General features: G+C 38.7%; 1 protein-coding gene across 1 annotated transcript in view; it reads right to left on the bottom strand.

Moving 5' to 3' along the window:
• Nucleotides 1–53: 53 nt before the first annotated feature.
• Nucleotides 54–20,925, bottom strand: part of LOC127662632 (tyrosine-protein kinase receptor-like) — an 80,208-nt gene continuing 59,336 nt past the window's right edge. The window contains exons 16-29 of the mRNA XM_052153912.1: nt 19,705–19,887; nt 17,598–17,696; nt 15,916–16,068; nt 15,463–15,579; nt 12,117–12,303; nt 11,419–11,509; nt 11,181–11,245; nt 8,513–8,642; nt 7,353–7,450; nt 7,105–7,197; nt 5,220–5,321; nt 4,903–5,037; nt 4,656–4,746; nt 54–4,251 (exon numbers count right to left, since the gene is read on the bottom strand). Coding sequence (XP_052009872.1) covers nt 3,262–4,251; nt 4,656–4,746; nt 4,903–5,037; nt 5,220–5,321; nt 7,105–7,197; nt 7,353–7,450; nt 8,513–8,642; nt 11,181–11,245; nt 11,419–11,509; nt 12,117–12,303; nt 15,463–15,579; nt 15,916–16,068; nt 17,598–17,696; nt 19,705–19,887 — 2,534 coding nt within the window. The 3' untranslated portion in view covers nt 54–3,261. The remainder of the gene's footprint in view (nt 4,252–4,655; nt 4,747–4,902; nt 5,038–5,219; nt 5,322–7,104; nt 7,198–7,352; nt 7,451–8,512; nt 8,643–11,180; nt 11,246–11,418; nt 11,510–12,116; nt 12,304–15,462; nt 15,580–15,915; nt 16,069–17,597; nt 17,697–19,704; nt 19,888–20,925) is intronic.

Below are 20,925 nucleotides of genomic sequence, written 5' to 3' on the forward strand. Positions count from 1 at the left end.
AGGGAAATAAATGGAATTAAATGAAGAAACTTTAGGTAAACATACAACATAATATATTTCTGCAATTCCAAAGTCATTAAAGTACGGTCATTAATACCAAGATTATAGTCCAAAACTATTTATTTAAGGTTTGCTATTACACAGCAACATCCTTTTAACATAGAAAATACATAAAGAAGCTTTACATTAAAATTCACTTTATGTGATGATACATTTCTAATTTGGCTTTCTAAACGAGCCGCTGTGTGATACTGCAAAGCCTTCCATAAACAGCAAGACGTATGCAGAACATTGGCAGTGATAACCTCAACAGAATCAAACAAATAATAATAAAAAAATTATTAAAAAATTAGATTAAAAAATATTATAGCTATATATTAAAGGGGTTAGTTTAAAGTGAAATAAAATGTAATCTAAGAATACAGCATTCATTTTCCTAAGTAAAGTAAGACTATTTCTACACTTCTATCGATTTATAATCAACAGTTATAAGGCTACAAAAAAAACAAAACATGATGAACTTTAAGCACTTTAAAATGGCAGTTATTACATTTTTTTTAATTAAAATGTAAGACAAGGTAAAATTAACTTTGCAAAACACCAACATATTGTGCTTAAACAGTTTACTCTCATCTGTCTTGCATAAAGATAGATTATCAGCAGTCCCTGACTAAACATTTTTCATTGTTGTTAACTAATGTACAATTGGCTAACAAATTAGCACTAAAAGAATTACCTCAAACAATAAGAAAAAACATTTAACTTCTCATGCATCATATTACATACACTGAGGTGTTGTGTGGTTTGTGTGTATGCTGTAATAAAACTAATATATGTACATCTGCAGAAAAATTAAATCACAGTAAGAACAATTTAGCTGTGTGCTAGCTAAAGTAAACATTTTGAATGTAAAAAGAGATTGCAAAAATATCACAAGAGAGATGGGTGTCTTTTAGCAGCTCTCTAGAAGAGTGCATTAAAGTGGAAATCAGTACGTTCTCTGCAGCAGCCACAACAATCTCACAAAGTGTCACATGGCTCACTGACTTCCAACACATTCTGTCGCAACACCTTTTGTCAAGCCTTCACAATTATCTCAGTGTTTTACACACAATACATGCCCTCTTTGAAAAGACAACACACTGTTTATAAATGTTCTGTTTTTCAAAACTAACACCAGACTAAATACAGGACAAAACATCAAGCCTAGTCTAAAAACTTCTGATCTTTGATGCATTTTTTCAAGTCAAATCACCCTGTAAAGTCAACCTGATGTTTTAATCGGAGTTTAAATCTTTGTTTAGCAGTGTTTTTCAACATTTATTAATTTTAACGCATGTCACCATTTTAATTTAGTAAAATGAGGTTTAAAAAAGATACATTCAGTACATTTTTGCTCATGTAATCTTTGACTTACAGTGACACCTAGTGGTGTGGATGCAGCATCATTCAAAATCAAGTAGTTTTCAGTTACAGTTGCCATTGTAGAAATTCACTATTCACAATCAGCCATGATACATTTTAATCCAAGAGTGAAGGAGACGGTTACTGAAGATTAAGTGAGTAGTATTCATCTGGTCATTTGTGACATTTTTAACCTCTTTTAAAGTTGTAATCAGTAATTTGTTCTTTTCTACAGCAAGACTGAAGACTTTAGTCATATCAGGGGCCTAATATAATGTTTTGTTTTAAATGGTCACGTGACCAGCCGAATACTTATTTTAACTTATAATTCCCTTATTAATGAAATTATTAACACAGAACAATCATGGCTGACTGCAAATAGCACATTTCTACAATGACAGTGCTAACTAAAAACTGTTGCCTTTGCCGTATTCTCGGCAGTTGGATAACTTTCATATCGGCTTGTGCAACATAAACAAAAATAAATTCCTTAATTATGGAGGCATTTACAAAAAAATCATATTACGTGGTTCATTACAAATATGGCGGCAGTTCCAATGTGAAATGTCCACTGAGTGGACCTAAAGAAAAAGTTAAAAGAATGTTCCGGATTCAGTTTAACGGGAAAGATCACCCAAAAAAAAAAAGACAATTCTCTCATAATTGACTTTTCCTCATGCCATCTCAGATGTGTATGACTTTCTTCTACTGAACATAGACTAAGATTTTTAAAGAATATCTCTACTATGTTGGTCTATTCAATGCAAGTATATAAGGTCCAAAACTTTGAAGTTTGAAAAAGCGGTTAAATTCATGTCTTCAAAAGTGATATGACAGGTGTGGGTGAGAAGAAATATTAAATTCCTTTTTTACTATAAATTCTCCTCCCTGCCCTGTAGGTGGCGATATGCATGAAGAATGCAAATCAGGGAAAAAACAAAAGATTATATCTTAGGAGAGAAGAGCACTTAGGAGAGCTGTTTGAATGTGGAGATTTATAGTCTTGTGGCTATTTTTTGAAACGGTGTGAATATTAGCATATATTTGTTGGCCCCATTCACTTCCATTGTAAGTGCCTTACTGTAACAGCATTTTTTGCTTTTGTTTATGTAAAGGAGGTACGTACAAGTCTAAATTATCTGTGGAAAGCAACATTATGCCGCAAATGCTTTCGCTTGAGCTTAACTTGTATTGAACCCAGAATATTCCTTTAATTGTTTTCTCCAAAATATTTCAATTCAGTTCAAATTAGTCTACAACTGTCCATTGTGTGAGGTTTAAACGTGCTTTAGATCCTACTGTATTTTTCTCCTAATACCAGGCTGAAATGGAAAAGGTGACCTAAACTTACATATATAATAATTGCGAATTATGATTAATCAATAGAAAACAGAAACACATAGGACTTCTCCATTCATGTAGTCCTTAAAGTGAGCGTAATGTATTTTCACAGTGTTGACAGTAGATAAGAATCCAGTGAATTCAGTGTACATGGGCTGCGATTAGCCAAGTGGAATTTTTAATAGAAATCATCAGCCATTTAGAAGAGATCTTCCAGTTAATGGAAAATCTGTTACACCTCAAAATCTCCATGTCTTTGGCATTTTGGTACCTCACAATAATCATGTATTCTCTCTCTTATAGTTAGAGTCTTATACTGAAGTAGTCTACTGGCAGTAACTAACCTGACATTCAGCCTCTTACTAATATACTGCAATTAGTGTCAAAGCGTAATAAAATACCTTAGTTCTAAAAACGAATTAACACCAAAATCAATGTTTGAAGCCAAACAAAAGGAAATATTGGGTATTTTCCTATATACTACCATTTTAGTACCTCTTAGAACCTTCTATAATACTACACAGGGGTGACACTAAGGTCTTCAGACAGTGAAAAGCCAGAATCCCTGTCCCTCGCGGGTTTCTCAGGCTGCGTATACCTCCTAACATCCTCATGTCCATAGCTAGCATGGCGCTTGACCAGAGGTTTTTGAGTAATGGTTGTGGCCAGACCAAGAGCAGCGAGTGAAGAAGTTGCCGCAGTGCTGGTGCAGGGCTCCACAGACTTGGCCATAAATACAGGCAAGCTTTCGGTCTCATAGCTCTGTTCATCGTAAGCATAGTTTACTTTACCACATGGGAAGCTCTGAAGTTTCGCCAAGTCCATAATCGAATCCTGCGTGACCCCTGTAGCCCCTGTTGTTGGACCCTTCCATACAAGACTCAGAGGCCCTGTGGAACTTCCAGTGGTCTGAGAGGATGTTGCAGATGGAGGTGGGGATGTGGACGTAGAAACAGCTGTATTAGTAACTTCTACTCCAGGGTCAATGGGCTCTGAGGTAGAAGCCGACGCAGACAGGGAAGTGGAGTTACATGACAGCGGCATGGATTGGGTGTGGCACAGGGCTGATTTTCCCCGGCCAAAGCTCTCTAGAACCCAGGAACCGTAGGTGGGGTTCCAAAGGTTTTTCGTCTTGTTCTTGAGCTTCTGGCTGCCTGACGATGAGCTAGTTCTGGAGCATGGTCGGTGGTCTGGAACTTGAAGCCATTGCCCAGGACAAACCCCCGGAGCTGGAACGGGCTCAGCCCGACATTGTTCCAATGTTTCACGGTATGTGCCCACGTCCTGTGCAAGCTGGACTGGTTTTTGTAGCTGCAAATGGGGTTTTTGGGCCTGTGGGGTCAAGCCCGAGATCCCGGGACGAAGGGAGGCTTCCTGTGACATAGAGTGGGACACTAGAAAAGGTGTCATGCTGCCAGATCCTTCTGGACGGATGACAATTCCACCTTCTTCCTCCATTGAAGGACCATACTCCACTGGAAGAGGGGTGTTTATGACATCAGGGTCCTGATGGGTCAAAAGATGCAGGATGGTTGAAATGGAGAGGAAAGGGGCAGAAAAGGCAAAAAGTGTAGAAATTAGAAGTTATTCAAATTAGGGCGAATTCCAAACTTTGTTTATGCACCCTTAAAGGGCCCTGTGAAGGGGACTCAACTCGAAGGGTCAGTCCAAACAAAAGTGACCAACTGAATCCCTTCAAGAACAAACCTTCCACAATACTGTAAAGTGAAGGGTACATTCATAAAGTAATGCCATGCTCGTTTCATAGTACACACTTGAAGGGCTATGCCCTTCGGAGTGAGTAGAGAAAAGAGATGCTCACTAGTGATTGGAATTCACCCTTTTCGTACTGCCTAAATTTCAACAGAAACCATAATGTGGTAAATTTCCATGAGGTAGCTCTGCTATACCTGTGTACAATAGTTGATCCGCTCTAAAATGGTGGTGAAGTTTGGTCGGTGTTCTGGACAGTGTTGCCAACACTGTGTCATGATCCGATAACTAAAACAGGACAAATGAGAAATACTAGTGAATTACTAGACCAGATCAAGCATATATCACTGTATTTCCCCTATTGGTAAATAATTTTGTTAAAGTTAGACCCAAGACCCAATATTTTATTCTCAATCTGAAATATCACATATGAAATTTACTTACACAGGCCCTGGGCAGCTTTTAGGAGGGTCCATGCGACCTCCGCCTGTTACAAATTCCAATACTTCCTGATTGGTCTTGCAGGGGTAAGGCATGTATCCAAGAGAGAAAATCTCCCACAGCAGTACCCCAAAAGACCTACAGATGGAGACAAATTCCATAATGACTAAAACTAGAGTAGAACTAGACAAACATGTTCTGGTATCATATTTAACCTGAATATCAGAAATAACAATCCAATGTGCTAATTACTACTGTAAGTGTTTTTTAACCATTGCTAACAAAAAGAAAGTATTTCTATGAACCACAAATGTTATTACCAGGTGTCAGTCTTGCAGGTAAAAATGCCTTCCAAGAATGCTTCAGGTGGCATCCACTTCACTGGCAACATGGCACAACCACCCTTCCTATAGTAACTTGCCCTGCAATGCAAATGCATTCCTTTGTCAAAAACAGAATACCTGTGTTCATTCATACTTGTTATTATACAGGTGAAACTCGAAAAATTAGAATATAGTGCAAAAGTTCATTAATTTCAGTAATTCAACTTAAAAGGTGAAACTATTATATTATATAGACTCATTACAAGCAAAGTAAGATATTTCAAGCCTTTATTTGATATAATTTTGATGATTATGACTTACAGCTTATGAAAACCCCAAATTCAGAATCTCAGAAAATTAGAATATTGTGAAAAGGTTCAGTATTGTAGGCTCAAAGTGTCACACTCTAATCAGCTAAACACCTGCAAAGGGTTCCTGAGCCTTTAAATGGTCTCTCAGTCTGGTTCAGTTGAATTCACAATCATGGGGAAGACTGCTGACCTGACAGTTGTGCAGAAAACCATCATTGACACCCTCCACAAGGAGGGAAAGCCTCAAAAGGTAATTGCAAAAGAAGTTGGATGTTCTCAAAGTGCTGTATCAAAGCACATTAATAGAAAGTTAAGTGGAAGGGAAAAGTGTGGAAGAAAAGGTGCACAAGCAGCAGGATTGACCGTAGCCTGGAGAGGATTGTCAGGAAAAGGCCATTCAAATGTGTGGGGAGCTTCACAAGGAGTGGACTGAGGCTGGAGTTACTGCATCAAGAGCCACCACACACAGACGGGTCCTAGACATGGGCTTCAAATGTCAAACGTCTTACCTGGGCTAAAGAAAAAAGAACTGGTCTGTTGCTCAGTGGTCCAAAGTCCTCTTTTCTGATGAGAGCAAATTTTGCATCTCATTTGGAAACCAAGGTCCCAGAGTCTGGAGGAAGAATGGAGAGGCACACAATCCAAGATGCTTGAAGTCCAGTGTGAAGTTTCCACAGTCTGTGTTGGTTTGGGGAGCCATGTCATCGGCTGGTGTTGGTCCACTGTGCTTTATTAAGTCCAGAGTCAACGCAGCCATCTACCGGGACATTTTAGAGCACTTCATGCTTCCTTCAGCAGACAAGCTTTATGGAGATGCTGACTTCATTTTCCAGCAGGACTTGGCACCTGCCCACACTGCCAAAAGTACCAAAACCTGGTTCAATGACCATGGTATTACTGTGCTTGATTGGCCAGCAAACTCGCCTGACCTGAACCCCATAGAGAATCTATGGGGCATTGCCAAGAGAAAGATGAGAGACATGAGACCAAACAATGCAGAAGAGCTGAAGGCCGCTATTGAAGCATCTTGGTCTTCCATAACACCTCAGCAGTGCCACAGGCTGATAGCATCCATGCCACGCCGCATTGAGGCAGTAATTAATGCAAAAGGGGCCCAAACCAAGTACTGAGTACATATGCATGATTATACTTTTCAGAGGGCCGACATTTCTGTATTTAAAATTTAAAATCCTTTTTTTATTGATTTCATGTAATATTCTAATTTTCTGAGATTCTGAATTTGGGGTTTTCATAAGCTGTAAGCCATAATCATCAAAATTATATCAAATAAAGGCTTGAAATATCTTACTTTGCTTGTAATGAGTCTATATAATATATTAGTTTCACCTTTTAAGTTGAATTACTGAAATTAATGAACTTTTGCACGATATTCTAATTTTTCGAGTTTCACCTGTATATCACTATATGTGACAGAGCGGAGGGTGGGGCTGGGTGGTGATTCTACACACCCGGTCCCTTATCAGGCTAATCAGGCCTTACCACGCTCTCTCTCTCTCTCTCCCACAGACCAACACATGACCACGTCCCCAGGCCACACTATATAATATTACCTATAAATGTCACGAGCCATCCCAAAATCTCCAATTTTAGCCACTCTATCTGGACCAGGACAGGTCAAAAGGCAGTTGCGTGCTGCAATGTCTCTGAAACAGAGCATCAGAAATACAGGTTTGGCTTTCTGATGGTACTGTATCTACATTAATTATACATATTTATCACATCAAGGGATTGGAGAAATCTGCATATTCACCAATTCGAGACAGTGAAGCAGTGAAGGCTGCTTTAAGACAAAGTTCACCTATGAATGAAGTGGTTCTCTTCTAGGTAGCGACAACCAAGTGCAATGTCTCTGGCCATCTGCAGCAGCTCCAGCATGGTCAGAGAAGAGGAATGGTTCTGTTGGATCAGATAATAAGAAATGTAACATTGTCAAAAGTGAAATAAAGGAATATTCCAGGTCCAAAACCAGTTAAGCTCAGTCGACAGCATTTGTGACTTAATGTTGATTACCACAAAAAATAATTTTGACTCGTCACTCATTTTCTTTAAAAAAAGGTAAAAAGTGAGTATTGATGCTGACTACCACCCCTGGAGTCGCAAGTTTGAATCCAGGGCATGCTGAGTGACTCCAGCCAGGTCTCCTAAGCAACCAAATTGACCTGCTTGCTAGGGAGAGTAGAGTCACATGGGGTAACCTTGTGGTCGCTATAATATGTGGATCTCTCTCTTGGTGGGGCATGTGGTGATTTGTGCGTGGATGGCATGGAGAATAGCATGGGCCTCCATATACTCTACGTCTCCGCGGTAACACGCTCAACAAGCCACGTGATAAGATGTGCGGATTGACAGTCTCAGACGCGAAGTAGTAATTTTTACAGTCATTTTAGGGTTTGAGGGTTTTTTAATATTACATTTCAAGGCAACAAGGTTGAAAAATTGGAAATAATTTTACACAGAAAATGGGTCAAATGTAAGTGATTTTATCACACTAAAATCATGTTTACACACCTATCATTTACATCTTGTGGCTCAAGTGTCTCACTGTGACCCAGATTTGTACTTTTTTAAAAGAAAAGGAGAGGCAAGTCAAAATAATTTTCGTGGTAATGAATATTATACCACAAATGCTGTCGATTGAACTTAACTGAACTTAACTTAATTGAACCCAGAACATTCCCTTAAGTCCCCACTGCAAAGAGGTTCAAACATGCAATACAAATTCACACACTATAGGGTAATTGTAATATATAGACTAACTCTAAATCTAACCATAAAAGAAACCTTTTGGCATTTTTAGAATTTAAATATAAGTTTACATTTAATTGATGTATAGTTTGGTTTTTCACATGAGGATGTCCATAAATGTACCGAAAGGGACGTTTTGTCAGATTTAGCTCACTTCTGGGAACAAACTTGTCAACAAACTACATGTACACTATGTACACTACACACACTCACAGTTCGGGGACGGTTTAATCTCAGGAAGCTCTTCATGTCTCCTCCCGTCATGAGCTCCAGCAAGATGAAGCGAGGCAGGATCTGCAGACTGACTCCAATACAGCGCACAATGTTCTGATGGCTGAACTTACTGCAGACACAAATGAATAGAGCACCAGACCTCAATGTTTTCTGCAGGTACAGGTCATCTTGACTACAACAGGATCACAAACAATCTCACACCTCATTACATGTCTGTGGTGATGTGGGCGTGGCCGAGAGACATCTGTGGAGAGCAAGACTGAGAGAGGAAGATTAGTAAGGACTGACACCTGTGGGAAATTATCTCTAACAGCTGTTTTGTGTGAGCTGGAGAGGGATAAAAGGGCAATCCAGATTGCTGGAGGAGAGGGATGCACGCAGCAGTGTTGATGTGTGTTTTGTGTTATGTTTAAAAGGAAAGCTTTATGTGACACTGAAAAGTGTGTTAATAAAAGACTATGTGGATTGTTTATCCGGCACCCGCTTCCTGCTCCATGAAGAGAACTAGAGAGGAAGAAATGTCGTCATGGAGTCCTCACCATTGGCCGAAGTAATCAAGACCCTCGCCGGCATCCACAAAGCCCAACATCAGGCTCTGCTTAAGCTATGCATGGAACAGGAGCAGCGGTTCCAGGCGCTGTTCCAGGCTCAAGCGGAGGACCGGCAGGTGTTACAGAGTTTGGTACACCAGGAGGGGTCTTCAGCCGCCTAGCCATGGCTGTGCCACATGTCACACTGACCAAGATGGGACTTCAGGACGACCCAGAGGCTATAATCGAGCTCTTTGAGCAAACAGCCGACAACTTCCTCATGGCCCAACAACTTCCTGTGAGGAGTACGAGGACCTTAAGAAGGCCATCCTGCAATGGGTCGGCCGCAGCCCAGAACAACATCGGCAACACTTCTGCTTGCAGACGCTTGGCAAGCACGGCCGCCCGTTCGAATTCACCCCGCTCTGTGACACCTGCCATAGGTTGCTGCTGGCTGAAGAACACGACACAGAGGAAGAGCTTGATCTATTGGTACTGGAACAGTTCACTGCCCGGCTCCCAAAAGGAATGGCAGAGTAGGTCCATTGCTACCACCAAGCATTGCTGGATGAGGTGGTCCAGCTGGCTGAGGACCATATGGTGTTGTATTTGGAGGCCGGCTAGCCCTCTTCTTTCCTCTCTCTCTCTCTCTCTCTCTCTCTCTCTCTCCCCCTCCCATCCTGTTCCGGTTCCCCGAAAATGGGGAATCATGTCCCCAAAACCGGTTCCCTGGTCCTGTGGACCGTTCTTTGGAGCAGATGCGAGACGGGACCCTTAGGCATGCCTTTGACCAAATGAAAGTGATTGATGGTCAACACCTCCAGCCAGACATTGCACTCACATATCTGTATTTTTCAATTATCAATCGTTTCTATTGGCCAGGTAGTCACAGGGATGTTTGCAGGTGGTGTGCAGCATGCCATGAATGTCAGCTAATGAATCTGCCGGCCACACCAAGAGCGCCATTGCGCCACGCTTCTATTAATCGCAGTCCCTTTCGAAAGAATTGGTATGGACCTCGTCGGGCCATAAGAATGGATGGTACACGGGCATCGCTTTTTGCTGGTTCTGGTGAACTACGTAACGCGATATCCGGAAGCAGTGCCTCTGCGCAACATTTCAGTCTGAAGTGTTGCGGAGGAACTTTTCACATTTATTTCCCAAGTGGGGATGATTTGATTCGGAAGTTCGTCCACGAAGATGCTCGAAATTGGTATAAGTGGCTCGAGCCCCTATTATTTGCAATACGAGAGGACACGCAAGCCTCCACTGTGTTCTCCTCATTTGAATTATTGTACGGGCGTCAACCGCACAACATGCTCGACATACTACAGAAAATTGGGAGGAGAGAACTTCAAACAGCAAAACCTATATTCAATAAGTTCTTGAACTCCACGCACTGGGGAAATTAACACAGGAGAATTTGCTCCAGGCTCTAGAACATCAAAGCCAGCTGTGTAATTGGGGTACTCAGCTATGGAAATTTACACTGGGAAATAAAGTCCTTGTATTACTCCCCACACTGAGCTCTAAATTACTCGCCAAGTGGCAAGGACCCTTTGAGGTCACATGGCGAGTTGGGGAAATCGATTATGAGGTTAAATGAACAGATAGAGGCAGAGCATGTCAGATTTACCACTTCAACCTCCTAAAACCATGGAAAGAGGTGGTCCCTGTGACTTTGGCGATGGTGGTTCCAGAGAGGGAGGACCGGAGGTGAACTAAAAGCTACTGATTGAGTCACCCCGGTCACTTATGCAGACCACCTCTCACCATCCCAAGTCACGGAGGTTGCCAGTTTGCAAGGAGAATTCGATGTTGTAATTAACCTCACAAACTACATTTAACAGTACATAAATGATTAAGAAAGAGAATCTCTGCAAAACATCTGTTGCCTGACTAAAGAGGACACTCTACCTGACCCTCCAAAACAAACAACAGATGTGAACCTGGTAATTAAAACTAAATTTTAAATGGAAAGAACAGATTTCATTGCCTGAAGTCAGTTGACTGAGAGCAGAAGATTGGAATGACAATGTTTTATCCCCCACTCTCTGTCTGTCCAACATATGTGTGTGTGCATTCGGGGGAGACGTGTGTGTTTTAGTCAAGCATACCTCATTATCAAGGCCTCCATAAGGAAATCCATCTCATCCTGCTCTGAACAGATTTCTGGAAGTGTCTGTCATAGATACAAAGAGAGACAACACAGAAAACATTATAATGATAGTTCACCTAAACACAAAATTACTTACCCTCATGTTTTCCCAATATATATTACATTCTTGCTTCCATCAAACACAAAAGGAGATGTTAGGCTTAATGTTAGGGACTGACAGCCTCAGTCACACTCACCTTTATAGCGACCTGCATGGATGTGTTGTCTCCATTCATACCTAAAACCTGTCCTTCATACACTTCCCCAAAGGCACCGTGCCCCAAAGCCCTATGGTCAAAAGATCCCAGATAGACAGTTCTTGGCATGAATAATGAAATCTTAATTTATTTTAACACAACCATATCCAAGTCCTTTCTACAACTTACATATGATGTTGACATAAACAGTGCATTAAAGGAATATTAAACAAGTTATATGTAAGATATATTGCTAACATTGTACATTAAATGCATAACTGTCAACACATTTTTTGTATTAACTTGTATTTAACCTGGAACATTTGTTTAATATAAAACAGGGACAGTCTCTCTGGAGAAACCTGGGGTAAGGTGCATTGCTTTGTGCTGAGAGAACTACATTCTTATTGGTAGCTGAAAGCATAATCAAATTAGCCTAATAAATGTAATAAACAACAGGGTTCCCACACATTTTTCTGGGCCTGGAAATCAAAATTCTACAGTATTTTTTCCTGTTATGTCCAGAAAATGTTCATGACTTTTTCATTATTTATTTTCTATTTTTCTGAACTGGAAAACACCGTTTTACAGTAAAATATATTATTAGATATTTGCTGGTTTTTCATGACTGTGGGAACCCTAAAAAAACATGGCTTCTGTTATGAAGATAGAAGTGGCACACAGTATAGATTTGGTACCTGAGGAGTGTGATGTTCTTACGTGGCACCTCCTTAAGCTCACTCAGCGAGGCCGCCTTGCCGGCAAAGCAGTAGTTGGGGTTGTAGTCAGTCATTATGGTGGAGGACCGAATTTTGCTAAGCTTGTACTCTGGGCTCTGCAGACAAATCCTGACCGCATGCAAGTGGTTCTTCTTACGATAATAAACTGCAAAGAGACAAAACATACCAGTAATTAGAAAAAAAAAAAGATTGTTGAGTGATTGTTGAGTGCTTTTGAGATTTTTGAGGTTGCTCAATTTAGGAATTAATCCACCAGTTTCATTTACATAATTATTGGTCTAAGAGTGAAATGGTAGACTCTGATGTGGATAAGAAGTAAATTTTTTGTCCTAAAAGTTTAAATAGGCTTTCAACATAATGGCAATTCTCCCAAAGAAACAGAACAGCCAAGTGCACTTATTTCTCCCTACGGAACTCTATCAAGATCAGAAAATTGTGCTTTTTGCATTTTAAAATAAAAGATAGACCCTCAGCTGAAGCTCTGGACGTTTCAGATGGCAATTGGGCAGGGTGGACTCACCCTCAACGGAGGCTGCCCATGTCCCCAATGCAGGTTGGTAGTCTACTGGGGAGGGCGCTGCGTGGAGGTGAGAGGTCCCCTTTTGCCGTCGGGCTGCTGGCGCAGTGGCGCGAAGCGAAGCCGGCAGGAAGTTGACCAGGGATTGGGGTGAGGGAGGGGAGGCCCAAGCAAAGACTACCAACCTGCATGGGGGAGAGCTCAAGGGAAGAGACACAGTTAGCATCCATTGGAGCACTGCAAAGTGAGGACCCAGAGATCTCGCTCGGCTATTTAGGTTGACCTGAGTGTACCTTTGAGATGGTCTTGTGTGTACGGTACAGAATTATGTTTGAATATTATGCAGATAATGAAATATGCTGTGCATTGATATTAGGAGTGTGCAGATAATTTCATTACAAAGTTACCGGATTAAAACGGATCATGGTGGAATACCCTCATAAAAATTTACTGTGGTGGAAACATTGTACTGAATGAGTACCATGATGATTTCATTCATATAACATGGTAGTTACATGGTACTCCAGGTTCTTGTCTAAGAATACTATGGTATTACCACAGTACATGTCCATGACAAAGACTGTTGACTAAAAGAAATCTTATACAAGCTGTAAAACTATGTCTTTTTTATTTATGAGCAATTTGTAACAAAAGGCACTAATTATTCTTAAGAGTTACTTTTTTATATAATCATATTGATTTAAAATTATGAGGAATTTTAAATCTAATACATACTTCTCTTTGTGTTGTGTTATAGCAAGTCTTTATTTCTCTTACAAAGACAAACACATGTCATGGCACAGAATTCTACAGTTAGTGCACAAGTCAAAAAGACAATATAGGTTTTTTCCATCAGACAAGCGTAGTCGATACAAAAATAAAGCATTTATAATGATTACTGCCATCATAGTGTAAGAGTCCATCGAGCACCCTGATAAACGATTCGTTTAAGGTATACTCAGTCATATTGGAAGGGTTTGGTAAATTTAGTGCACTGGGGCTAAAGAATAAAAGGCATAAGTCCAGATCGGTGATATGATTTGTTTGCATCAATACAGTATTTTACATAATGTCTGAAGAAGCGAGAGTATGTTACACTTAAAATGTCACATTCCAACAAAATATCTATTCATAGAGGATTTAAGCACCCAGATAGTTACAATCACATTTTTCACATCAGAGAGAAGAACTGAGCTAGATATGAACTACTGTAAAAAGTCATTTCTAGAGATGCACAATATATCAGTAAAAATATTGGTATCTGATATATTAGGGTTTTTTAATGATCAAAATTGGCTTTTCACATTAATATGATTTGATGTCTTAACTTCATAAGAAATATGTAAAATTCCAGATTGGAAAATTTGTGTGAATGCTGTAAATAAAAAAACAGTATAGATTTACACTTTTATAGATTTATCTTATTGGTTCTCAAGTTATTTGTAATTATCAGTTTTTTGGAATTATTCCCAAAATCTATATAAGTGCATCCTTAGTCATTCCTTAACTTTTGACATCACTATTTCTCAAAATTTTGTTAGAGTTTCCTATTGATTGACCTAATTTTAAAAGTCAGTATGTTGGGACAGCCACCAGTGCAATGATATTACGCATTATAAAAGATATTACGCATCTAAACTATAATAAAAAATAAAAATAAGGACACCCTCATTCATCCTACAAGATCCTCACATTTTTAGGGACAGTGTATCAAAACACCCTCAAAATTCCCTCAATGTCCTATGTTGGAAAATATGTCTTTTTTCTCAAAGCCCTTGAATAAAATGTTGCAAGTACAACACACACTGTTAAATACGTAGCAGCAAATATACTTAAGATACTGATCAGCGAACGTTTGCTAAAAAAGCCCATGGTGAGACTAAAGTTAATTCAGAAATAACTGGGCTCATTTGTTTATGTACATCATGTTGTAAGGTTAATAGCAGTCCTTTTGTTAGTTTCTTACTCAATACTTTAGGGTGCAACTCTACAAAGTTAGGTGATGAAAACAAGCAAGCAATTGGAATCAGATTCTCCATCAGTTTTTGAACACAAATATGGAAAAATACACAATTTAAATGACATTAGAAATAACCTAAAATATTTTTGTTCATTTTCTTTGTATCAGCTGAACTAAACGGCAACCACAGAATGTCAAACATTTTAAACAAAATGAATTTCAGCAGATTTAATTGGCAGTTAGAGATCAGCTTGATTTAACGGTTCCGTAATACTACACATGACAAGCATTTGGCATAATTGTGTTTTAAGTGGGTTGAGGGGGGTTAAAATCATCCATATCAACCTGTATGTTTGTCAATTGTCACTATTTTGTGACCCACACACCCTGGTGAAGGGACACATTTATTGACCGATTATTGTTCACAGTATTAAAGTGCAGAATAAAATTTGGTCTGGTTTCACATAATTGTCCCATCACAGTTTTGTTCACATTTAACTCTAAACTTTTTATAGTTTCTTTATGATAAATCACTAATGCCCAATGGCACATACAACGGCCCTCTTTCCTTTTTGTTTAGTTTTTTTAAGTCTAAAATAATTGGGGTATGAAAACTTTCCACTGTCTTTCCTTTCCTCCTCTCAATTACTGTTCCTAGCAGCTCTGAAAGCACTGATGCGGCTCTCTCATGAACTTGTTCTTCTGAGAAGTAAAATTCAGCATGGCTAAATATGTGCTGTAGTGTCACAGGAAGATAAATGGAGCATGTCATAGCCGATGGAAGGTTGAAGGCACAGAGTCAACGCAGAACTGGAAGAGTCTCTTACTGAGAGTGAGGCTGGCGCATGTCAGAACGACACCTGTAATTATTGTGGATGCGATCACTGCCAGGATAAAAATTAGGGATGGTGGCCCATCTTCCAGGGAGCCCAGGGGAACAACTGCTGGACGAGATAGACAGTGATACATTTAAAATCATCATAATTACATTTATAGACTGTAAGAAAAAATACAAATGAGATCTTTTTAAAAGAACTGTTCACTCAAAAATGAAAATTCTGTCATAATTTATAATTTGTCATTTTTAGATTTACAGATCACATCAATAGATTTGCCAAAATGCCAATGTCTGCAATCTAAAGTCAGAGATAATCTCAATATGAATTTTTAACCAATTTTTATTTCTCCAAAGGAATTTTAGGAAAAACATCTGAGACTCAAGTTCATAAGCTGTGAGCAATACATTTTTGCTCTAGGGAATGTATAGATTGTTTAGCTACCTGTGCAGGTGACATTGTCTGGTGCAAGCACCTCGTCATTGTCACACAAACAGAAGATGAGTCTGGTATTTTTATCTCGATTACAGCTCTGGGTCTGACAGTGGCTGCAGTTCAGAAACACCTGGATGACAGCTTCCCCGTGACTCTCCATAGCTACAACACAGCAAAAACAACACATAAATATTGCACAGTGCTGGTACAGAACTGCGTTAAAGCTAGGAAGTCTTCTTGTCTTTTAAGCTTTATGTACCTGCTAACTTTCAATTGAATGCAAAATTCTGGGGGACCATAAAGTATCAAGAAAACTGATCTGGCATCTAAACAAGTAAAATGATCAGGAATGTGATTGAGAACAATGCAAACTTGTATTAGTAGGGTACAACAGGGCTAAAGACTCCATGGGGAAAAATGCTCCATTTATTTAAATTTCTCTCAAAACTCAAACACTGGAAAAGTTTCCTCTTCCATGAGATCTTTGCTTGTGGTTGATTTTAAGGCAATTTTATCTAATTTGTAATATTTTTTTAAATGTTGCACATTTATGTAACTAATGAAAATCTCTGAAATTGACAAATTTATTTTCAGACAAAATACTTATTTATCATTTTCAGTTTTGTTCAAGATCATTAAATCAATTTTTTTTTTCAATAACTGTCCAATAAGAAAAAGTCTAGTATTTGGGGTAAAAAGCCCCTCTGTTGCAGGGGCTAAAGGCCCCTATTAAACACATTTTTTTTCTTACATGGGAGGAATAGATTTGTTAGTCAGTCTGGATCTTTAACTGTAAACACAGTTGTAGTAATGAATTGTGGCGCCAACTTCTATAAGTCACATAAGGTCTTCTATTATCTACCACGAGTTGCATTTTCTTATTTACACGTCCATTACTAAATCAGTGTGTGCGATAGTGGGCATCCTTATATGTGACCTATTCTATCAATACAACCCTCTGAGACAAACAAAGATTGCAAGCTCATATTTGGAATAATGCAAAAGTATTTAACAAATGTTTTGCAAGTTATTTTAGAGTGACAACATGCATGTTCCTTTAGTTGACAATTAAATAAATTGGGAAGTTGATGCCCTGTGATTTGACATACTAAACTCCACCTAAAACTACTATAAAAAGCATTTTGCTAATTATTTTGCAATTATCATGCATGCTGTTTTTATGACCATTCAGTATTGAGATCCTATAATGGCATATTTGCACTTTTAACAATCGTTTGTCACACTCATGCCTCATCATTAAAAATAAACTAGCGAAGGCAATAGGGTCATTAAAAATGGAGGAGAATTTAAAGGGATAGTTCACCCAAAAATAAAAGTTGTGACATTGTTTACTCACCCTCATGTTGTTTAAAACCCTTATGGCATTCTTTTTTTCATTACATATAAAATTAGATAAAAGGTAGAATGTTAGCCCCATTCACCATTTCTGTTCAGTGCATGGAGAAAAGATGCAATGAAAGTGAATGGAGAATTTTTTTATGAACTATACTTTTAAGAGAAATGGTAACCAGTCATGGCATCTAACATATACATTTACCTGTATAATGAACACATACATTTTAACCTAAGATCTTATTGTTGATTGAAATAAAATAAAAACAACACTGTATAAGTACAGTACTCAAATAAGTTATAAGAAACTTTGACTTTGAGTAAAAATAAAGTCACACCTGCCAGTGGTTGCAGAAATATCTTTCCCATTGGGTGGACAAAAGAGATTCCATCTCGTCCATCTGCTGTGATGCCATCAAAAGGGGGCACATCACCACCTAATCAGAGGTGATATGAAATATCAAGATTCCATCGTTAAATCAACCTATCCACTTCCTCATACTGGATACAAAACATCAAACAGACTTTTGGATTTCACTAGCTGCCAAAGCTTGAGTGATGATTTAACAATGACACTAACTTTCAAAATGAAACATCTGACTGCTTCAAAAAGTAAGCCTTTCTTTGAACACAGCAAATCTTAGTTTCATAGTTTATGCTTCAGGAAAGATTCAGTCTCAATAATGAATCTATAACTTTGTTAATTTTAAACTAGGATCTACTGTATGCCTTCTAGCCTTTATGATTCCCCTACAATTCAGTGCTTCACAAGCCAGTGCTCTGCAACACAATGTATACAGAGTGTAGTACAAGGGTCAGAGTAATATAAAAAATCTAGTGTAGGATAGTGTATGTGTTTGCTTGTTTGTGATTTTCACATAAGGTGGCCCCTTAAATTAAAAAGGTATGAATTTCATACCGTTGAATACTAAAATATTAAACCAAGAAGTATCAGCGACGTAATGATGCTAGATCCTTCCTCATAACTAACTTTACTGTTCTAAGCCAATTTTTCATTACTTTGCAATAATTTAGCAATTAACATTTTACTGCAATGGATCATTTTTAGTGGGTATTTGAAGTAAGTTGCCCTTAAAGGATTATTCAGAGTTCAATACAAGTTAAGCTCAATCAACAGCATTTGTGGAATAATATTGATTACCATAAAAATTATTTGGAATTGCTCCTACTTAAAAAAAAAAAAAAAAAGCAAAAATCTTGGTTCCTATGAGGCACTAACAATTTTTAAGTATAGCCACAAGACAAAGGATATGTGTGCAAACATGATTTTAGTGTGATAATGTCTCTTACTAACCTCTCTGTGTAAAATTATATCCAATATTACAACTTTGTTACCATAACGATGTAATATCGACAAACCCTTAAACCCTAAAACGACTATAAAAATTATGATTGAAACAGCTTTACAGCTAAAATAATACCTGAGTTTTAACAGAAGAATTAATGCATGTATAAGTGTAACGCAGACTCAGGTTGGTTGGGATCCATAAGCAGTCTTTATTTAGAGACAGGGTTCAGGTCAAAAACAGGCAAGGTTCGGATATAGGGCAGACGGGAATGTAATAGGCAATCGAGTTCGTGGTCAGATAGGCAGTGGATCGAGGCAGGCAGCAGATATCGTAGACGGGTAGAGAGGCGTTAAGGTAACAAGGGCAGGCGTCAGGTAATCGTGGTCGTAGACAGGCAAGGTAAATACACAGGAGATCTAGTAGAAGGTTGATTCGTAAATGCTCAGTAATGCAGCCGGGGCAAACAAGACTTCGCAGTGATGGCACAGACACGCGTGATTTAAATAGAGTGGAGGTAATGGGGAACAGCTGCAGGCAATCAGACCAGGTATGTGAAGTTATGGGAAGTGTGGTTCAGGGTTAGAACTCGGGTGAGTTAGATCTCCGGTGGCCGGTTGAGGAGGCGCCTTCACCGGCGTTCCTGACAATAAGCTTCACAATTCTGTTTAAAACCTCCAAACATTTGCCCCATTCACTTCCATTATAAGTGCCTCACCGTAACCTCGGTTTTGAAAAAAATAAAAGGATGGATGAATTGAAATACATTTTGTGGTAATCAACATTATGCCACAAATGCTGTTGATTGAGCTTAACTTGTATTGAACCCATAATATTCCTTTAAGTTAACACAGGTGCCGTTTGCAGAGTAGCCCAATACGTTAGCTCTGGACATGTTTAACAAAGTTTGACAACCAGAAAGTATCCAGATTCATTTGTTTTCAATTTGAAAAGTATATCCATTGTTTTATCATTTGAAACTTGAAAAAGTTTTGATTGATAAGTGTGTTTGTGATATATGTCATTACAATACTTATGGTTTGTTTGATATTTTGTTATATAATGGAAAGACAATTGTAGCTTAAGTGCCCAAATTCTATTTGGGGCTACTGTCTGTTCAAGTGTTTTTAACATTCACCTCTGTAACCTCCTCCACCCCCTCCGGCAGTGCAAGCACCCCCTCCTCCTCCAAACCCCCCAAATGTAGCCCATCCAAGCTTAGACAGAGCCCGAGGACAGGATGAGCCTCCCTGCCCTCCTTCAACGAGAGATTTCCCTGCTTGGGGGAGAGAGGATGAGTCGCTCCAGCCACCTCCTCCACCTAAACACACACAAATACAAACAAACACAATAAAGATATTAGTCTAAAGAAGTTCCACTAACAAATTCCTTTGGTTTGAGAAAGTAATGTTCAGTATGTTTGAAGATTATTCTTTAGAGTATTATTATTATTGGTGGACAAATTTGTCTTTAAAGCAGAGAGAGCTCAGAACTTCTTTCATATGGCCACTTAGCATATAAAGCATTTCCCAGACACCAAACCCACAAAAATCCTTCATAATTTAGAGGATTGTCAAAAGATAATGCAATCCTGATGGTTAAACTAAGAGAGCAGCAAGATTTTTTTAATTTATTTTTTTAAGTCTGGTTGGTAGCTAATGCAATTAGAAATCCCAATAAAATATTCACAAATGTGGGATAAGCTGGTTTCGGGGAATAGTAGTTGACCTACATCCAAATCTACACCACAGCATAATTGTTAGCATTCAAAGAAAACTATTTCAAATCACGATAAACAACCAGTGACGAAGACCAACAACTGACCCTTGTATATTTTGACTTGACGTATATTGGTGATTCACAGAACTTGCTTTTTTGAGTCCATTGTATATATACATTTATATATTGTTCCATCATTTTGAGTCACTTTGACCCAGAAACATATTTTGAGCTTTTAGCCTTCTAATGAAATAGCTAATTTATATTTCTACTCTAAACCTTTGCTGAGATATAATAATTTCAATGTTAGCTGAGATGTTCCCTTTTACTTTAAAGCGAACAACTCAAAATGGGTTTCTGGGTCAAAGTGACACAAATTGATGGACCAGGTTACATATTGTTAAGCAAAGAGTAAGGCATAATTAAATCGGAGTGCACCCCAGTGTAAAAAGCATCTGCCACACAGCACAGCTATTTGCAGTACAATAGTCTGGCGAAACCATAGGAATATACAACAAACTACACAATAGATGTCACTGCAGTGTCGTGTGGTGTAATGACGGTGTAAATTTGTCCTTGTGACTGTGGTTCGAATCTGCGTTTAGTCACACTTTTTCCAAACTGATTTCTTGTTTACACT

Source organism: Xyrauchen texanus, chromosome 22 (genome assembly GCF_025860055.1).
Source record: "Xyrauchen texanus isolate HMW12.3.18 chromosome 22, RBS_HiC_50CHRs, whole genome shotgun sequence".
NCBI lineage: Eukaryota > Metazoa > Chordata > Actinopteri > Cypriniformes > Catostomidae > Xyrauchen > Xyrauchen texanus.